The sequence below is a fragment of the Procambarus clarkii genome, chromosome 35 (assembly GCF_040958095.1).
Source record: "Procambarus clarkii isolate CNS0578487 chromosome 35, FALCON_Pclarkii_2.0, whole genome shotgun sequence".
In the NCBI taxonomy this organism is placed as follows: Eukaryota; Metazoa; Arthropoda; class Malacostraca; order Decapoda; family Cambaridae; genus Procambarus; species Procambarus clarkii.
In genome coordinates, this window is record NC_091184.1 from 33,387,488 (window position 1) to 33,409,349 (window position 21,862).

The window sequence follows — 21,862 nt, forward strand, 5'->3', positions numbered from 1 at the left end:
TGTCTCGACACATCATATATACAGTACTAGTATTTTAGCCTGATGCACGGTAAATTTTCTTCACTTACCTCAACTCGGGCCTCCTGAGCAGCATCTTTCTTGGCTTCCAGAACCTTCATAATACCTCCAGCTGCATTGGCATAGGCCAGGAAGAACATGACACTCATCCGAGTCGCATCCGTCCCTGAAGATAAATTTTCATGGTGTATGTAAAAATGTATGTGCCCCTCTTTCCTGTTAAGCTGAGTGCTTATTTGCCCAAGTCTTTTTCTCAGATGAAATGCATACAACTGTCATACAAGTAATAACAGACCCTGATTTGCCAAAAATATGAAGATGAAGACTTTTTTTTTTTTTTGCTAGATTGCAACACAGTATACAATATATTTCCCCACTGTCAGGACAGGAAGTCTGTTAGGATTATTAAAGTCTCCCTTGACCAATATGACACCTTCCCCAAGATGCAACACAACAGTTGCCTAATTCCATGATACCCATTTATTGGTGGTTGAAAGGTGAAAGGAAATGTGCCCAAATGTCTCCATTCTGCGCAGAAACCAACCTGAACCCTTTTGATCCTGAATTAACTCCACTTATCACTACATGGAAAAGTGTGATGATTCAAATAAGTTTCTCCAAGTCACACGTCATCCTGTAAGTAAATTTATAGTCAGCTATCAGCATTCAACCACTTAATGTCCCTCTTGTAGTGTTGCATGATCTCTGAAAAAGTTATGTTGAAGTTTAATTATGGATAACTTGATTGATGACCTATTTCTCAAACATTTTCTAAATGGTTTAGAGACTGTCTTAAGTTAATCAATGAGTTTTCCCCAGCTGCATATCATCATAAAAGGAAAACAAGTGGTGCCTGTTGCTACTAACATACAATAGCAAATCTTAAAAACACGTCTTTTAAACTTACCAAAAGCGGCTTTGCATGAGATATCTATGACCTCCATTACAGCCTTGCTGGAAATAGATTTCCTCATGAAAGTGTCGACCGTTTCTCCATCCAACTGGGCTGCGTATTGACTACTGTATGGGTCAGTGATGGGCACCTTGGCTGCCATACGCTCTACCTGAGTCAATACAGATGAAATTATTTTGGTTAAAAAATGTAGAGTACATTTTGTTATCACACAAGACAAACTAACATTTAATTATAATGCAGAAAGTAATATGCTGTATGAATATTAGTGAAAATGGAATCTGGTATTTAACAAGTCTGGAAATTAATATATCATGCCATTTCATGCATATGTGGGTCAACTTTGACATAACTATGATCATCCCCAAACAACCACCAGTCACCCTGTAAAGTTTTTTGAAGCTTTCAGCAAGTGTCTAGTCTTTAGCTGCTAACAGATATTCTCTTCATGATATTAGATAGGGGTACCTGGCAGTGCCCAGGTTTCTCCCTCTCTCTTCTCACCAAATCTACCCCCATCCTATCTTTCTTCCCTCCCTTTTCTCCCTTTTTTTACCCCCCTCTTTCCTCCTCTCCTCTACTACCTCCATCCTCTCCCTTCTCTTTCTCTCCTATCCCACCTCACCTCTTTCTTCTTCCCCCCCCTCCCCTCTTTCTTCTTCCCCCCCCCTCCCCTCTTTCTTCTTCCCCCCCTCCCCTCTACTACTTCCATCCTCTCCCTTCTCTTTCTCTCCTATCCCCCCTCACCTCTTTCTTCTTTCCCCCCCTCCCTCCCCTCTTTCTTCTTCCCCCCCCTCCCCTCTTTCTTCTACACTCTCCCAATGTCTCCCCCTCATCTGCTCTCTCTCAAAACATAGAATATACAGTATGTGCTAAGCACATACATAACGAAACCACAACATTATTTTTACTATTGTTACTGTGATGCAATGTTGTAGTTACGTTAGTAATTACCTAAATAGAGTTACAGGATGAGAGCTATGCTTGTGGTGTCCCGTCTTCCCAGTACTCTCTGTCATATAACGATTTGAAACTACTGATGGTTTTGGCTTCCACCACCTTGGGGAGCCGGTCGGCCGAGCGGACAACACGCGGGACTTGTGATCCTGTGGTCCTGGGTTCGATCCCAGGCGCCGGCGAGAAACAATGGGCAGAGTTTCTTTCACCCTATGCCCCTGTTACCTAGCAGTAAAATAGGTACCTGGGTGTTAGTCAGCTGTCACGGGCTGCTTCCTGGGGGTGGAGGCCTGGTCGAGGACCGGGCCGCGGGGACACTAAAGCCCCGAAATCATCTCAAGATAACCTTCTCTGTTATTTATTTATTTATATACTGTATATACAAGAATGTACATTGGGTTTATGAGAGTACTTTTTTTTTCCTCGGAACGCCAGGTGAGCGTCTTACCACTACACCACGGAGACTGGTGGACTACATAGCATAGATGTCTTTACATTTTTGTAAAGCCACTAGTACGGTGATGAGGGTTCGAATCTACGTCGAAGAGGATCCCAGACGCGCCTTAATTGACTGTGCCACAACATGGAAAAAGAATTGCAGCCTTGTGGATGCGTGTAATGTATACATCAGATTCTAACCTTCCATAAGAAGAGCTGCAGTTCTATAAGACCCCTCAGGCCAAGTGAAGGTATGTCGCTGGTGTAAGTTCTTATTTTATTGTCTCCCAGCTGCATCACCTTGGTGCCCTGGGTGTACCTGGTGAGAAAACCAGTTGTCTTGTCACGTGAGAGGTTCAACTGTAACAGTATAATTCTACAGTTTGCTGAAGCTTAGTTTATTTTTTAAATCTTTGTCCCCATTTTTTTTTACTATATCTATAAGTCTGTTTATCCAAGGTTGGAGGCAGATACTGTACTTGTGACTAGCCTCCGCAACTTTGGAGGGGAAATGGTCTGGGGTACAAGACAAACATATGGTGGTTGTAGTCACCAGAATTCAAGAGGGGAACAGTGTGCCAGGTTCACCTTCTGATCCTCACATCCATTTTTGGCACTGCTCGTCGGCTACACCTAACTAAATATTTTTTTAATATGCTCCTCCCACTGGTGGACCACTCACATGCCAATGGTAGTTTTTGGTATATATAATACAAGTACAGTATATAATTTTTTTTTTAATTTGATTTTTTTTAAATGAGGAAAAAAAAACAGTGAAAAGTAAAAGAAAAAATAGTGAAAAGACAGAATGAGAAAGACATACTGACAGGTAAAAAAAATATATGATAAACAAAGACAGAGATAGGCCTGCAGAAAGAATGGGTCGACGAATGCAAAAAAAAAAAAGACAAACAACTTCATACAGACAGAGGCAAACAAAGCAAAAGATCAAGACAGAGACAGCTGCAGCATGTCTCCTAACTGACGATGATCCCAAGTCTCAACCTCTCCAGAACGCATATTTACTCACTGAGGATAGACCTTAAGTCCCAGTTCCTCCAGCATGTTAATGACGTGATGCTGGCTGGAGGCGACCCATTGGCCTCCCAAGTCAAACTTGTCCGTCTTACCCCCTCCAACGTCCACATCCAGCGTCAACGTCCGACCTCCGACCCTGTCTGTGAGAGATGGGATGACCTCGTGTGACCTAGTTTAGTCTGTTATTTTGAGAAAAGATCTGAAGGCACATCGAATGTTGGGATATGTTTAACTTTCTGGCATCAGTCAATGCACGGAGTTCTTGCCTACCGGGGCCAGCCGCCCACCACCCTCAGCCGTGGTGGGCGGCTGGCTTCTGATCTGCCAGAGGGTACTGGATGACTTTTGCGTTTTAGTTGGGGGCCGAGATATTGGTTTGCTATCTACTGTTCTTTGTGTGGGGCGGGGCCGGTGCTTGTCACCCTGAGGGACTTCTGGGGCCCCCCAATTATCTTCTGCCTGTCTGCGTTTCTTTGCCGCGAGGCATATATTGGTTTCGGTGATTGGCGTCACTCGTTTCGCGATTAAAGCGCTTGGTGCTTTACCCTTTCCGGGCTTCGTGATTAACTCTTTACGGGTACGCCGGGGCGCATCCCATCCCAAAATCATCGTCGCCTCTGAATCAACATACAGGGGGGGGGGTAGAAATAGCCTAAGCTACTCTATCCCTTTGAGATGTATTTATTGCTTATCTCAATAAATATACTTGAATCAACATACAAGCTCCTCCATTTTCGGCTGGATGATTCAACCACTATAGGGGATATAATTATTTAATAATACAACAGTATAATTAATATAAAATTGTAATTAATATAGTTGCAATTGCTGAAATATTAAATTAACATATAAGTCCAGAGAGTTTTAGCAACTGCATCCAAGTTGCTGTATAATGACACTTGAACTAAGAGCTTAGTTAGCATAAATAGATGCAGGGGTACAGCGCTCTGGAGGAGCTTTACTAACTGAGGCGTTTGGGGAAGGGACTATAGATGCATGCCCAAGACATTTTCCCGCTGATCTGCAACACTAAGCCGCTAGAACAAGAAAATTGTGCCCTTTGTAACCCTAGTAAGCTCTTTCAGGAACTTCAGTGCACATTTTCCCCCACGAGCCATTAGGAACAAAACTTTAGCATTGTGCTAATCCTCTGGATTTGGGTTTCAGCATTTCCCCGAAATAAGCAATGCCACCCCTTCAGTTGCACGTGTATTGAAGGTACTGATCAATATGGAGGCACGTGTAGTCACACATCACTGGCTTGCCATCCTTCTAGTGAAGCATGGGGGTCGGACGCTTCCAAATGTTGTAAAGCCTATATGTGTCGTTTGCTTTGTGAGGCTCCTCGTCATGGTGTTGACTTTTGCATGTTTTACAAGCCTGACCTGTGACTTACGACATATCAGACCGTGGCGGCCGTATTGGCTTGTCAATGCATTTCTACAGATGCGTCTGTGTCCAATGAGGACAGCGGGGACAAGGCGAAGGGAATTACATTAAACCAAAGAGCCTACAAGGTGTTTCCACTTTTCAACAGTACAAAAATATGAAGTCTAATCTGTATACAACAATAAATTTACTTGAATTTACCCGAGGGCCACTAACACTAGTGACCTCGACGAGGACAGGAACCCGTCGGCTTGTCAAACGTCCACCCCCCCCTCCCCCCCACCAAGCCTCATTTGCCCTGATGATTTTTCCAGATGGATTTTAAAATTAGCAGAGTTTTGGCATTTACGGCTTCGGCGGGTAGGCGGTTCCATATGTTTATAACCATGCGAGTGAAAAAGTAAATATTTATTAAATATTTCTCTCAGTTGTATATAATTTTGGGGGGTGAGGATTGTATATTTATTGGTGACTTGAGTTGGTGTTTTTGGTGTGAACTCCCGTACTGCACATTATAAAATCACATGAGAACAATGATTTATGCAAATTAATGATATGCCAGTTATATCAATATATATATATATATATATATATATATATATATATATATATATATATATATATACATTTTTACCAAATCACCTCATTCTTAGGGGCACACGTGAGGAACACAAATGCGAACAAGCCAGAATGGTCTTTGACCATTCTGGCTTGTTCGCATTTGTGTTCCTCACGTGTGCCCCTAAGAATGAGGTGATTTGGTAAAAATGCTATGCCCAAGATAACTATCCGAGTGCCGGCGGTGGGGTGGTTCAAATAGCCTCGGCTATCACCTCATTATGTCCGGTCGTGATGGTCAAGTGGATTAAGGCGTCTTGTACATACCAGTTGCGTTGCTTCTGGGAGTATGGGTTCGAGTCACTTCTGGGTGTGAGTTTTCAGTTGCATATTGTCCAGGGGACCATTCTGGGCTTGTTTGCATATATATATATATATATATATATATATATATATATATATATATATATATATATATATATATATATATATATATATATATATATATAAACCTTAGGAGTAACGTATCATCAGTAATAAAGAGTCAATATCACCAACTTTCATAGTTCTTCAGAGAGACCTTTATCACAGCTGGTATCTAAGGTGCATAATTACGTTGCACGGCAGAACACTCGACTATTACTTATTTCTTATAGAGCGACGCTCTCGCTTCATGCAGGTCGGCGTTCAATCCCCGACCGTCCAAGTGGGCACCATTCCTTTCCCTACCCATCCCATCCCAAATCCTTGTTCTGATCCCTTACAAGTGCTATAAAGTTGTGATAGCTTGGCGCTTTTCCCTGACAATTAAGAGATTAAGAGGAACACTAACCTCTGGCCTCTAAGAGGACGAGGGAGAGGGAGGGATCAGCCTGGAGAAGCCTGTAGGCGGCTGTGAGGCCAGCCGCCCCGCCACCAACCACCACTACGTCATACATAATAATCCTTACACCAACACCATACACCTGTACAAAGGAATATTAACATGGATTATTAAGAAATTATTATACAACCACATACAATATAATGATAATTGAATAATATAATTAAATATAATATCTATAATAAAAAGAGAAGGCCAGTGTACTCCGCTTATCAGCAAATAGAGTATAACGCCATTGCAAATATTGAATTTCCGGAAGGAACACGTCCTAATACAAGCTCCCATCTTAGGAATAATTCAACAGTCCAATGAACTCCTTGAAAGGAAATGTGTTGAACTGTTTCACTCCACAAACAAGACAAAAGCATACTCTCATCACAAGCGGGGAGAAAATGAAGAACTACAAATTAATGGTGTAACACTTGAATGGGTTGACCACTATCGGTACCCTGGCGTCACTGTCGGCTCTAACAAGGGGAGAAAGAGGAGCTCAACCAGCTCATAGGAACATGTAATAGTCGACTCAGGGCACTGAAAGCTACGACCTGGAATGCGTATGGGGCCTCTATTGCCGTGTTTAAAATGATGTACACAGCCTATGTGCGCTCCGTCATAGACTATGCCGCACCAGTTGTTGTGCACTTATTCCCAAAGCGATATGAAAAAACTTGAAAGCATTAAAAATGAAGCCATGACAATCATTCTTGGAGTCCCAAGAATTGCCAAAACATCTAATCTACGAGAGAAGTTGTCCCTCCCCAGTGTTAAAAGCAGAATTAAGGAACTGAATGCTAAGCTTGTAATTAATATAGCCAGAGATCCCTATTACAACGATATTGATAAGAAAAACTGAGTTCTGTGCTACTTACAGGAGGAAACAGGAAAACAAATGGTAATGCCGGTGGGTCTGCTATCTGGAAGAACTTCACCTGCTTGAGCAAGTCCGTGAGCTCATGCCTGTAGAGAGGTTACCTCCGTGCCTGGATGACCCATGCAGGATTATAATCAATGAGATGGCAACGAAAAGTCCAACATGATAACTCAAGAAATGAGGTACAATTATCTGAAGGAAATCTATAAAGAAGCCGGAAATGAATTAGATCAAATCTGCACTGATGGGTCATCTAACCCTGTCAATGGCAAGTTAGTTTAGTTCATTTATTTTATTATCCACCCAATACCCATCTTGTGGGCGGTAGTGGAAAGGGTTACAGAGGAACATAATGGGCTCAGGGACTGGACCCACAATTCATTTAGCTAAGCAAGTTACAATCTTGATGAGCTAGTTACAAAATTCAATACACATCGTCACATCATCAATGGGTTCGAGATCGACCACAAGTACAGTTTTTAAATTAAGTAACTGACATATGTGTCAGTTACTGTGACAATTGTGAACGTACATTTTTTTGATGTACGTTCACACACGTTGTCATTCATTTACAATGCCAAACAACATGCATTGACGTCTGGTAAACCAATTGTCGATAGTGTCACAATTGATATGTTTGTCCTGCACACCGCTCCACCCCCCCCCCCCCCCCCGTCCAGTGGGCAGCGGTAGATAGGTTACAATCACTTAGTTACTACCTACAGTTTGCAAACTTGGGATATTTGGCTAAAATTTCTGGTAGCAGATCATTTTGAATGAAATATTTATACATCGTTGGAACATTGGTTATAGAATTGTCTCTAAATTCACGTATCTTTTCGCACTCCATCACATAGTGACGGAGGGTGTGCGAATAATTTTGTTGACACAGTTTACATTTGGTCAGGTCTACATCAGCAGATAATGAGAATTCCCAGAGATACTTGTAACCGAGTCTAAGCCGAGCAGTAGTAACATCTAGGTGTCTGTTGATTTTATTGGATGAACCATAAATGTATATGGCTCCTCTTGCATGATAGTATGAATCGTCTTTATTCAATAAAGTAAAGCTAACATCTCATTATAATAGACCTATATCATCTAATTAATACTAATTATTACGGATCCTGCTCACCGGCCTAACTTCCCAGTAGGAACCACATCCAAGAGTCAATTGACACTATGGAGAGTCAATTCAAATTAACGTTTTGGTGCGACGTCGAATTAAAAAAAAAAAAAAGTTATAGGCACACAAATATTGGGCTCAAAAAATGGATCACAGTTACATTCGTGTGATTATAGAAGCAAATTAATCCCATTAATAAATTAATTAAAGTCATATTACATATCGTGCCTCCATAGGCTTGAACATGGTCGACGACTTAGGCGACAGCTTCAATAATTATAAAATCACATTTTAAGCAAAGATACTTTAATAATAGGTCCTTCCGCGGTAATTTCCATTATTTTGAGTGTTACAGTATTTTAACACTACAAAGTATTACATCATTCACTCACTTTAATAACTGTTTGAACTTAAGAACCTGTGGAACTCCTTGAACCTGGAGAAACACTGCCACTATATATAACCACTACAAACGGCCACAGAACATTACGACAAGGTGGAAGAGGGGGTTTGGCTGTCTTCAAGGACATGCTGTTGATATGATTCTTAACTCAACCCATCACTAACGAGTAATTTGATTGGGTGCAGTAATTCTCGACAGCCAGTGAAAACCGACTTCTTACTTATCAAGCGCTCGGATGCATTGGAATGCAGGCGAACTACCATATATAAAATTATGCGATTTTAATAGCAGTAACTGAGATATATATTCTTAGTTTGCGATAGTAATATGCTTGGCAATCGAATTATAATTAGCATGCCTGAGATAATAACTATGGGTGATGTATTGAGTCTGATGAGGTGCAAGCAAGCAAGCATCGTACACCCGACATCCGCGCACCAACACAAGTGCCAGGGGGCCAGGCAGTGATTACGAGCTCCTCTTGTACCCTGTAATCTCCACTTTTGAAAATTGGTAGCTCAGTCGATTAAGACAGCGTCTGGGATGCTTTCGGACGCAGGTTCGAATCCTCGTCACTGCCGTTGTGGATTTGTTTATTTGAAAATTATGTTAAATAATGTACTAACAAAATGACTTGCCTCCAATGTGCATAATACTATTTTGCCATTTATAGTAGTTGCATTGCAAGAAGTTTGTTACTAGCTATTATTATCATTAATTACAATTTGCGAGATGGGCAGATCAATTATAAAAGCTAATGTATTTACCTAGCTGTGTGCTTGCGGGGGTTGAGCTTTGGCTCTTTGGTCCCGCCTCTCGACTGTCAATCAACTGGTAAAGCTGATTGGCAATTGGCAAATCAAATGTGAAATACCCACTGAGGTCTTTCGTTTCATGCCCTCATTAATCCTTTTGCGCTACCGCTATAATCTCTAAATTGTAAATCAAATTTAAGGAAAAAAGTATAACATTTAGGGGTTTAAAGTTCATGCTCTGTTGATGATATGAAACACTTGCTACTGTATATGTTATGTTGTATTTCCTTGTAAAGTTGATGTATATATGTTTTATATTGTATATTATTTAATAGAGATAAAAAACAGGGTATGTGCACACAACAAGCCACAATGTAGGACAGAAAACAGATGCTACACCTCGCCTCAACGGTTGAGAGGCGAGACCAAAGAGCCAGAGCTCAACCCCCGCAAGCACAATTAGGTGAGTACCCATAGGGTTATGAACCTATTGGACCGCCTATACCCTCCGAAGCCGTAACATTACTGCAATTCAACATTTATTTAGAAAAAATTAAGGAAAAATGGGGGGGGGGTCTTTAGCAAGCGCCGGCTACCTGTCCCCCGTCGTGTCCACCTAGAACATAGTGGCCCTCACGTACATACAAAGTACGAATTTCAGAACTTCTTTTTATTAATAAGCTTAGGTACACAGACGTACTGTAATGTACAACAGTAGACCCATGTCTGTTATTTTTAAGCAATGCTGTTTGTCGACCAAATTGTATTTTTGCTGTTTTTCTGCCATATTCCCCTCTTTTTTATTGTTATATTTTTTCAACACATTTTATACTTTAATCTCAATTAGTATTAAGTTTTAGTCTTTTTCCTGCCCGAAACACTTTGCGTAATAGTGGCTTTAGGCATTGTATGTACTAGCTCAATCTATAAATCCATCAATATTTGTATCGCCCCTTGCATGTATGTACTTTACCTAAATAAACATTTGAATTTGAATTTTGAATTTTAGACAAGCAGCTAAAGCTGCACATAACAAACCTGAAATTTAATTAAGAGCTATGTAGTCCACTATTGACAAAGCCACACTAAAACTATCTTAAAGTTTACGTAAACACACGTAAACAAACTTAAACTATATTAAAGTATCCGAGCCTAACAGCCCATGAATAGAAAACGGGACATCACGTCGATTTTACGAGCCACTATGATTTTAATAATCACTTTCACGCCCTCAGCGAAATGGACTGGAACTTCGAAGTGAAATCGACGTTTTCGGGCGACCGAGCGGCAACACTGAAAAGTGCCTACTCTTTTCGCTGTCCTGACCTTAATTTTCGATGTACAGATTTCATTTTTGTACCAATGTGTTCGCAATAGAATGATCTATAGGAACATATAAGAACATATGTATATGTCACCAAAGCATGAGTTAAATCACACAAAAAGCTAAAGAACTACATCGATCACTAGCCGTGAGCTCCAAACAGTTAGTTTAGTTTAGTTCATTTATTATGCTCCAAACAGCGACGAAATGTTTCTATTCTTTTCAGGGCTGTCAACGCCACACTTGTCCTACAGCGTCAAATTTGGTATCACTGTGATCGCAATTAAATTCCCTACACGGACATAAGCATATAAATGTAGAATCATGATCGCGACCCACACCAAGAGTGTGTGAAGTGCGCGATTACACTTGCCGTGTCAACAATAAAATAGTTTTTCCACTAAGTTACAATACAATGCCGTTCTCCCAAATATGACATGTGCCTATTAGAGAAAACGGAAATTTAATGGCAAACATTTTCATACTATCTCCAAGTCGATCGAATAAGAATTGGATTTTATACAAATATTTTTTAATCGCGCGTAAATTTACGACGCACCGGTAGTTCCAGGTAAAAATACGCTTCGTTTAGGTATGACACTGGCGCGTGAAAGTGTGTGCATCTTATTTCAGGTTGAGGAATTTTACGTCAAAATGCGAAGTGTTATGCGAGAGGACAGGCTTAATATAGACGTGGCAAAAGAATCTTAATATAAAGCTTGTTCCAACCGATCAACGACACAAATGGCAGAAAGCACGAGTATAAAGAATTATGATATCTGAAAAGTCAGAGCATAAACATTTAGCAGACGGTGTGACATTGTAATTGCCGGAATTAGGCTGGGATATCGTTACTTATGACAAGTAACGGTAGCTAATTAAGATATATACTCTTCAACTCTGTATTGGTGAATAACAAATTATAAATTATTGTAGACCAAATAATATTCACCTAGTTGTCCCTCCGTAAGCACAACTACGGGAGGCTTGAGCTTCGGCTCTTTGCTTCCACCTCTCAACTGTCAAACAACTGGTAATTACCTAAGTGTAGTTACAGGATGAGTGCTACGCTCGTGGTGTCCCGTCTTCCCAACACTCTTTGTCATATAACGCTTTGAAACTACTGACAGTCTTGGCCTCCACCACCTTCTCACCTAACTTGTTTCAACCGTCTACCACTCTGTTTGCGAAAGTGAATTTTCTTATATTTCTTCGGCATCTTTGTTTAGTTATATTATATCTATGAGCGCTTGTTCTTGAAGTTCCAGGTTTCAGGAAATCTTCCCTATCAATTCCTGTTACTATTTTGTACGTAGTGATCATGTCGCAGCTTTTTCTTCTATCTTCTAGTTTTGGCATATTTAATGCCTCGTAGCTCTTGTCCTTCAGTTCTGGGAGCCACTTAGTGACATGTCTTTGCACCCTTTCCAGTTTGTTGATGTGCTTCTTTAGATACGGGCACCACACAACCGCTGCATATTCCAGCTTTGGTCTAACAAAAGTCGTGAACATGTATAGGTTCCTGAGCATATTGGGCTCGATCATATCTACATTTAAAACTATGTATAGAATCTGCATCCAGCACAGCACTGCATATAGTGCATCCTAAATTTAATTGGTTATATTAACAAGTAGAATGCGTATTTATAATAATATCTAGCATAAACGGTCAGGAAACATTTAATATTTAATTTAAAAAACGTGTCTTGAAGTTAAATAAACTCTATAGGACAATAGTTTTGTTACATAGTTCTATCGTTATTCGTTAGTATGCGTTCGCTACTTAAACTAGTCTTTTTCGCTTATTTATTTATTTGTTTATTTTATTTATTTATTTATGTATATACAAGAAGGTACATTGGGGTTATGAGGGTACATAACATTGGTATTTATACATTCTTGTAAAGCCACTAACACGACTTTTATTTTCATTAACAAGCTTAGTATACACAGCAGTGTGCTGCTATCCTATTCTATGTGAAAGATTACACAGTGTAGATCAAAAACTAGCTATAAGTTCATCTAATACTCCCATCTCACTAGATGGTTAGTCATGCATGGTATCAGGGGAGAAAATACCTGCCTCAATACAAAAACAAATCAACCCTGACTTAACAGCAACTTCACGATTTTCGACATGCCCGAAAATTTTCTACTTAGCCTTTCGATTTGCCCGAAACACTATGCGTATTAGTGGCTTTAGGTATTGTATGTACTAGCTCTATCTATAATTCCAACACAGTGTAAATCAATTATGTATGTACTTTTCCCGAATAAAAAATTAATTAATTTAATTTAAAATTTACATCCCGGGGACAATACATCCTAGAAAGTCGCTCCACAACATTGTCCCTTGGACCTTCGACTTTCTAGGGCGCCACCTGCCACATATCTATTTCTAATTTCGTTATGAAATGAGATTATTTCAAAGTAAAAATAGGTTTCATCATGTTATGCATTCGGCACCAACATTGATCGAAAGGGAAAAAATAATAAATGACAAATTTCTGATTTTTCAGTGATTTTCGTTCATTTGTATTAATAGCATAAGCATTCTCGTTCAAGTAGCATGTAATGGTATAGGCTTATATAGCTTCACAACACCTGTTGAATAACCTTCATATCAAAAGAAACAAAGTCTTTCTTCTTGCACAACAGCAAGAAGGAAATAATGGATGAATAACGACAATGAGCCTGAGACTTTGGTTAATGAGCTCCAGAGCTCATATGTGTAATCTCTCATATAGAATAGGGTAGCAGCACATTGTTGTGTATACCTAAGCTTGTTAATAACAATAAAAAAACGATTAGGACCAAAAAAAACATTAAAATAAGAGATTACCACCTCTCCCGAGCGTGTTAGGCGTCCTTAAAAATTGCAAATGTTACTTCTAATAAATATTTTAAAATATGCGGTATATATATATATGCAAAGAAGAGTAGTTATATGATTTGAAATAAATACATAATAGATTAAAAACTAGCTATAAGACACTAGCTCTGCCCGAAACGCTTTGCGCAATAGTGGCTTTAGGCATTGTATGTACTAGCTCTATCTATAAATCTATCAATTTTTGTAAAACCTCTTGTATGTATGTACTTTACCTGAATAAACATTTATTTATTTATTAATTTAAAATGTGTTAAAAGAAGGCGAGAGCAGTTGCTAGGAGAGGGCGCATGCGTACCAACGTTTCCGCTGCCGTCAATACTATCTACCGCCATATTGTTGTCAACTCCGCCGTCATTTGACGTTATTTGGAGGGTTTTTACACCACTCTTACCAGGGTAAGTCATCCTTGGCTCCTACATAGCGCAACACTCGCCGCCCTTCCTTACTGTACACTGGAAAATAAAAGCCGATGTCTAATAAACACTTGATGGGGGAAAGTTCGACAAATTCTGACGAAATTCTGTGTAAACAAACTGGTCAGCCGAGAGAGGTGGTCAGTGTGGCATGAACTAAGATGGGAATGATCACCTTGAGACAGGCACGAGGTCTCCTAAGGTGTGGGGACAAGGGGCACTACATGTACACAGTATGACACGGAAGACAGTAGGGGTTGAACTACCAACTACCTCTTTGGGAGCCTTATTGATGTTTGTGTCGTTAAATATATTTATTCTGACTACCTTGTATCTTGTTTGTTCTTGATGAATTGTTATTCAGTGGAGGTTGACATTAGCAGCAGTTATTATACAAGACTTTGGAGTGAGTAATGAAGGTAGTGGCATAGTAGATACAGTCTTGTGATACAGTGGGCTTCACTCTTGACTCACTATCTTGGATGGGTCCCTCTAATTACCACAAACTACACAAGCTTCACAAAGCTTCCTGGCAATACGTTAGTAATGAATAAATATGATGTGTTAGGTTAGGCTGACCTAACCTATCCTATCCTAACCTAACTTAACCTAACTTAACCTAACCTAACTTAACTTAACCGAAGCTTGGATCGTCGACTTGATTTGGCGTCACCAGCTTTTTATTTTCGTCTAATTTCTTTATAAAAAGATACTCTTTCAGATTAAAATTATGTTTTTTCGTGTTGTACATTCAGCACCAACATTATAATGAGTAAATATATCATATTTATTCATTACTAACGTATTGCCAGGAAGCTTTGTGAAGCTTGTGTAGCTTGTGGTAATTAGACGGACCGTCTTGGATCCCAGATTCACTCACCTTGTAGTAAATAGGTATCCAGCAGTTAATAAGCTGTTGTGGGTTGCATCTCTGGGAAGGTCAGTAGTTTGACCTTTGTGGGAGGGAGGGGCTCTTAATGTGATTATAAATACAGGTTTCCTCTGCCATTGCTGTGTCTGCTCTCTAGCGTATTGCTTGTATCTTGGCGCTTTCCCATGTTGTCTCCACCTGTTGTCTTAATTATTACTATGTTAGTTGAATTATCCTCTCTTGCTGTGCTCATATCTTTAAATATATTTTTCATTGATGGTTGAAAATCCTAAAACAGATTTTATCATCATGCAAGCTTTTGCATTTTTTCAGGTGAGGGAGGATGGCACAGTTTGGTGGTGGGAAAGCGCCTCCACCATGGCAGCAAAGGCCACAGGCGACTCCGCAGCTGCAGCCATCTCTCCTCGGTCAACACCCATCGGCCCCTAGCCAGCAGCTGGTGCTGGGTGGTGCTCCTCAACAGCCACAGTATGCACCCGTTCAACAGAGCATGATCCAGCCACCAGGTTTGGGAGGTCTGCAGACTCTTGGTCAACCTACCATCACCCAACAGACAATAGGTCAACCCAATACAGGGGGCAGCCTTATGGGCCAGCCTCCTATAACCCAGGCCTTGCAGCCCCCCAGCCTTGTCAATCCTGCCCAGATGACCAACTCACAAATGCAGCCCCAGATTCAACCACAACCCCAGCCACAGGGACAGCCACAACCACAGCCTCAGGTACACCTTGCTTACAATTTATGCTTGATATTGTTTAATGTATTATATCTCGGGGGCATAGATAGAAATCCATGATTTCCCAGAGCTCAATTCAGCTCAGAATGATCAGTATAAGTGCACTCTATTCCATGTACACTTAAAGTTGTATAAGTGTTCTTCCTTGTGATCACAAGTCCCATTTGGGGTCTCCAACTAAATGGTCAGTTCATTTTCGGTTGGCTGCACTGTCTCCACAACGTAAGGTCTATTGGTCCTTTAACCTCTATTCTTCACTCTGTGTACATGACAGTATTAGGTTGGGACTAAAAAGATAATTGCAACTTGTTTCTAATGTACAGAGGCCTATCCTTTATTAATATTTCATTGTGTGTGTGTGTTTACCTAAGTGTAGTTACAGGATGAGAGCTACACTTATGGTGTCCTGTCTTCCCAGTTTTCTGTCATATGACGCTTTGAAACTACAGTACTGACAGTTTTGACCTCCACCACCTTCTCACTTGTTCCAACAGACTACCACTCTTGCTTGTAAAAGTGAACTTTCTAATGTTCTTTTGACAGGTTGTCAAGTAAGCTTAAATCTATAACCTCTTATTTGTGAGGTTCCAAGTTTTGGAAATTCTTTGGTCAATTCCTGTTACTATTTTGCACATTCTGATCATATCTATTTTTCTTCTGTGTTCTGACTTCGCCATATTTGCTTCTAACCTCTCCTCATAGCTCTTGCTTTTCAGTTCCAAAAGCCATTTAATTGCATGACTTTTACACCTTTTCCCATTTATTCATGGCTTCTTTAGATATGGGCACCATACAACCACTGCATATTCCAAACATGGTTTCAAGAAGGTCGTAAACAATTTCTTCAATATTTTGCCATCCTTGTATATAAAAGCGATTTTAAACTTGGAAAGAGTAGCATAAGATTATCACAATGTTCATGTGGTCCTCAGGTGACAGTTTTCTATTCAGAACTACCCCTAGACCTCTTTCTTGTCAGAGTTTTTTAAAACCTTTTCCACGTAATGTGTATGGTATGTGCCTTATTTTCTCCTATTCCACATTCCATAATGTGGCATTTATTCACGTTGAATTCCATTCGAAAAGTGGTGCCCCAGACACTTATGTTGTTTAGGTCCAGTATTTATCATATCACTTATCTATATTAGTACAATATATACAATTTACAGGAACATGCTCCCTCTCCCTTTGTCCTTTACTTCCCCTTTTTTAATGGGAAGCCAAATTCCGAGGACAAGAAGCCAGTGGCTTGTCAAAGGTCCCTCCATTGATCTTTCCAGTTGGATTTTAAAATTTTAACAGTTTTGGCATTTACAGCTTTGGCAGGTAGGCAGTTCCATGGGTTTATAATGCTGTGGGTGATATGATCTTTTAAAGAAATTGTCCGGATCAACATCCTTCAAATTGTTCAGTATGTTAAGTTTCAATGAGATCAGCCCTGTCATGCCTGGTTTGGAGTGTTGTTAGCTCTGTGGTCCTCAACTGTTCCTGATATGAGAGTTGACTTAGCTCTGGACTAAAGAAAGTGCACAAAGACTATTGGCCCATTCAAAGCAGCAGCTATATATATCCATAATATAAATAGGGGTGTCACATACAAGCCAATTGGCCTTCTGTAGTTCTTTTATTATTTCGTTAAAATGGTGAATGGTTTAGCTGGTACACTTCATTACAACTTTATAACTTTAAAAGAGTTGTCAAAACTGCATGAACATAATCAGTATACATATGTAATTACATTGAAATTTTATAACCACCATTTCCAACATAACACGCCTATCCGTAACTCCAGTCACAGTGTTATTATCAACTGCATCCTGGTCACTAAATCCTGAATATGAATAATTTTTGCACACGTTTATTTTTTAAAGAAGCATGAAGTTGTTTCATGATGCATAAATGCACTAAACACAGGCAGAGTGCAGTGGCTGCCAGCATCATGGACCTGATGACTGAGTGGACAGCTCTCTGGATTCATAGTCCTAAGGTTCCGGGTTCGATGCCCAGCACAGGCGGAAACAAATGGGCAGATTTTCTTTCACCCTGATGCCCCCTGTTCACCTAGCAGTAAATAGGTACCTGGGGGTTAGACAACTGCTACAGGCTGCTTTCCGGGGGATGTGTACCAAACAGGAGGCCTGGTCGAGGACTGGGTTGCGGGGACATTAAGCCCAGAAATCATCTCAAGATAACTTCAAGATAAGATCATCATGCTGTGAACATCATAAACGGTATTGTTTTTACAGATATCTGAACACTGTACATAGTCTTTACTACAGTCGGGATCTTCTATGATACCATCATCAAAAAATAATACAGTAGTTGCTTATATATTCATTTTTAAGTAATGGTGTAGACTCAAGTTGAACAGCAGTGCCGTTAGCTCGTGCTGCATGTGCTAGCCTTGGATGCTCACTCGGTACTGAGCCCTTCACACAGTTTTTTTTTCAAAATAGTGTATGTTTACTGGAGGCCTGGGAAAAGCTAATCCGTGTCCCATGAACCTGCAGGACTTTTCAATCTTAATGCAGTACTCTAAATCATGTATGTGTGATATGCATAGTAAATCAGTTAGGGCAAAATCATATATAAATATATGATATGCACTGTGGAAGGGCTAAAGGAGATATATGTAAATGCCATTTTTTATGCTACTGTACAGGGTGACATACAATTGTCATCGGGTCAGAGCACCTGGGTAAACATTACATAATGATAAATGTTTTTTGAGGTACATGGACATTGTACATATTGCAGTCAAGGCCCTATTCTTTTAATTTGGCTGCTGTTAAATTTTGAAGCCAAAGGGTTAATCTGGGGTTATTTTTAAATGTAATACTTCCTTCCCCCACAATATGTGAATCCTTGCATCATATTATATAATTTTTACTAAAATGTAAACAAGTCTAGGTATTTTGAGGTAAATGTTTTGTAAATTGGTATTATTTATCTATAGAATAATGTGTACTGTATTTTATTTTTAAATTTTTGTGACTGTCATGCTCTAATGATTTCGCCTAGATACCTATATATTTATTTGTATGTTTCTGTATATTATCTCATAATCTTTTGTAGGATAACAGTCCTGAGGCAAAAAGGAATAGCTTAAGGCCTGATTATGAGTGTCCAGCATGTACACAGATACCAGAGTATGCCAGTAACCTATATTTAATTGCATTTCGTTAAATGTTGAGCTTGTTCTCCATTAAAAAAAAATCTTTGCTCTTGGTGTGCAGGTGACAGCAGTAAGCTACCCAACCCCAAGGGCCTTGGCTCCTCCCGGTGCATTTAATCCTGCAGCTACCCCTAGTAATATGGCCACTCTTGCCACCAACCTACAGACTAATTTACAAAATAATATTGCCAACAACAATGCTGGGCAACAGCCTCAGAAACAGCGTGTGTTTACCGGGACCATTACCAAACTGTGTGCTGATTTTGGCTTTGTTGATGAAGATGTCTTTTTCCAGACAAGGCAAGTATATTGATGTTTGGTGACGAAAATACAAACAGTAATTCTGAATGGAAATTATTTTGAAATCGTATTTAAGATTGAAATTATATGATTCTCAAAAAGCCTTCTTAATTTTGTTATAAATTCATATTATAAACAGAGAGGGTTTAGCTTTAAAAGAGGTGAGAATAATGGTGAATAAGGATGATTATTTGTAGGAGTGCATTAAAACATTAATATAGGCTAGATTGCATAGGTGTCCAAACATACACGAGAAAAAAGGTTTCATGTGCTATAGAAAAATATTTATAATTCTAGATTTCCCATTTAGGCCTCAGTCTACCACATTTAACATTTAAAGTAAATGTAAGGAGTTAGTATCCAAGGAAGGGTTTTGGTTAATGTGCATGTTACTCTTCAGCAGTTGTGTTAAAGGACAAGCACCAAAAGTCGGAGATCGTGTGCTGGTGGAAGCAACATATAATCCTAATATGCCTTTTAAATGGAATGCCAACCGTGTACAAGTCATTCCTGGACCCACAGGAGCTCCAACCCCAAATCAAAGCCGCAGCAATCTACCTGTGAGGGAGATGAATAGCAGAGGAGGTTCCTATAATGCTGTGCCTCCACCTAATTTCAGTAGTGGTAGGTTAGGAGAGGATCTTTAATGTTTGATATTTAACACTCATTCTTAATTTATTATTTTTGCCTTCATGTAGATAGTACAGCTGGAGACCTCCAGGTAGATGAAGGAACTACAGATTGTATAGTGCTTGCATTTCCATGTCTTTACTAATATAATTTGTCATTTTCTAATGCAAACTTATTATTAATTCTTTCTTGGCTTAAATAAATGAAAATAATTCTTAATATAAATGACTTCACCTTCCTCTCACAGAAACTCCACCTGGAGGTTTTGGTCCTCGTGGCTGCATTGGACCTCGTCCTCGATCTCCTAGAAGAGACAGAAGGGAAGAGCGCACTAGGACGTCGAGAGATAGAGACCGGGAACGTAATGAAAAAGATAAGGAAGAAAAACGGGAAAGTCGAAAGCGAAGTAGGAGTAGAGGACGTTCTCGATCACCACCTCGCCGGAGGATGCGAGTTGTCCCACGCTATAATGTCCAAGTTCCTAAAATTTTATTACACATGTAAGTCTTTTGCAAGTTACTTAGTTTTGTTAGGCATTCTTACATGATTTTGTCATTTTGTTATTCATGGAAGATCAGATTTCTCTTAAATGCTCTGTTGTATTAATGTTAAATATAAAGCACTTGTCTATGACTATAAAACCTTCCTATTGTGCAATTGGGGGAGTCTTGTTCTCTGGAATTGTGCAAGAGTCAGCAGTTTTAGTAAGCTACTCATTTGATATGTAGGTGTTTGCCAGGGTTGTGTGATGTCACCTTGGCAGTGCAGTACGTAAAGTTATATAATAAGCTGTACTCTTGCTCAAATGGACAGACGTGCTGGGCCCTTCTGCCACAAAATACTGTAACTTTAAATGTATCTAGTCTTTGTTAGGTACCATTTTTTTGTTCTATTACAATAGTGTAATTTTTTTAACAAACGGTAAAACATTTATTTTTGCATATTTTGACACACAATACCATGATGATTTTTAAGTAAAATAAATACCAGTGCAGTTTATACAAAAACACCATTTGTTTATTTTGCTGTGAATACTAATACTGTAGCCTTGTCACCCTCGGGTAGCCAAATGATTCAGAAAGGTGTAAACCTAGTTTATATTTATTAAGTAACTGAAAAAATGGAAAATTTACCAGTTGCGTCCATATTTGCATCATACATGTAAAATCTAGACAATAATTTGTTAAATCTTTTTATGATAACTGCATTACCCTGTGAAACAACAATTGACAATAACCGCTGTCTACAGTATTTTTTTTATTATTATTATGCCGGGTAAGAGAGAACTGCCAGAAACATAATTTTGTAAAGGTAATTATAAGAGACTGTTGTGGGGACCCAATGTGTGTAGATTGGCAATTTCAAACAAGTGTTCGATAGTTCCAAAAAATATTTTTTGTTCATTGCTATTTTATTGAATACCAGTTAACCCCCTGGGGTGAAAAAAGCATTACTGTATGCAACAGAAAAAATTCTAATTTTTTATATCGTTTATTGATAAAAATGTTTGCCCTGATTGTTAGAAAATTACTTTAAAAAAAACCTGTGTCAATTACTTCGGTGTAATGGAACAACGAAGTCCTGATGCTGTCAGCATATCTTTATCGCTGACAAAACAGATTCCAGGCCAAGTCACTCTCGGAGAGAGGATATTTTTATATTTGTCTTCAGTGCCATTATGTATTGGGCTGTAAATAGTGCTATTTATTTTGAAAACTGTGATATAATGTGTTGAATGTCAGTATACTAGGATATGCTTAAAGAAAACACATTAGCATATGTATCAATGAGAAAATCGGTAGAAGCCATGCTGAAGATTCGAACATGCATAATGGGTACCTCCAAGTATATGCCCTAACCAACTTGCCCATGACATGTTAAATGCAATGCAACCTGGAATTCAACCAAATTCTCTAAATTTGAATCCCCTAGATTCAAATCTAGGTTCGAATCCTCATTATGGTTTTTACTGATTTTCTCGCTAATACTTTACATTAGTGTGATATTTTTGTGCATGTGAAGAGAAGCATTGCAGGTAGAACTCCTATACCACAGCCAGAGTGCATGTGAGCAATGCGTGAAACCCTTCTTGGGCTTCATTGGAAGCCTCAGGGTCCCCTAGAGGATATTCAGTTGAATCCAAGGTTGCA

General features: G+C 39.4%; 2 protein-coding genes across 3 annotated transcripts in view; one reads left to right on the plus strand and one right to left on the minus strand.

Moving 5' to 3' along the window:
• LOC138371301 (probable flavin-containing monoamine oxidase A) overlaps positions 1 to 8,816 on the minus strand; it is a 26,489-nt gene extending 17,673 nt beyond the window's left edge. The window contains exons 1-6 of the mRNA XM_069336087.1: positions 8,584 to 8,816; positions 6,144 to 6,276; positions 3,357 to 3,504; positions 2,528 to 2,645; positions 926 to 1,082; positions 69 to 184 (exon numbers count right to left, since the gene is read on the minus strand). Of these exons, the coding sequence (XP_069192188.1) occupies positions 69 to 184; positions 926 to 1,082; positions 2,528 to 2,645; positions 3,357 to 3,504; positions 6,144 to 6,249 (645 nt within the window). The 5' untranslated portion in view covers positions 6,250 to 6,276; positions 8,584 to 8,816. The remainder of the gene's footprint in view (positions 1 to 68; positions 185 to 925; positions 1,083 to 2,527; positions 2,646 to 3,356; positions 3,505 to 6,143; positions 6,277 to 8,583) is intronic.
• Positions 8,817 to 13,832: 5,016 nt separating this feature from the next.
• The window catches only part of LOC138371437 (cell division cycle and apoptosis regulator protein 1-like), a 35,326-nt gene continuing 27,296 nt past the window's right edge, over positions 13,833 to 21,862 (plus strand). Inside the window, exons 1-5 of one of the 2 annotated variants that reach the window (XM_069336289.1) lie at positions 13,833 to 13,961; positions 15,184 to 15,592; positions 18,844 to 19,082; positions 19,483 to 19,706; positions 19,960 to 20,212. In XM_069336289.1, the coding sequence (XP_069192390.1) occupies positions 15,194 to 15,592; positions 18,844 to 19,082; positions 19,483 to 19,706; positions 19,960 to 20,212 (1,115 nt within the window). In that variant the 5' untranslated portion in view covers positions 13,833 to 13,961; positions 15,184 to 15,193. The remainder of the gene's footprint in view (positions 13,962 to 15,183; positions 15,593 to 18,843; positions 19,083 to 19,482; positions 19,707 to 19,959; positions 20,213 to 21,862) is intronic. The other variant, XM_069336290.1, reaches the window with a different exon arrangement.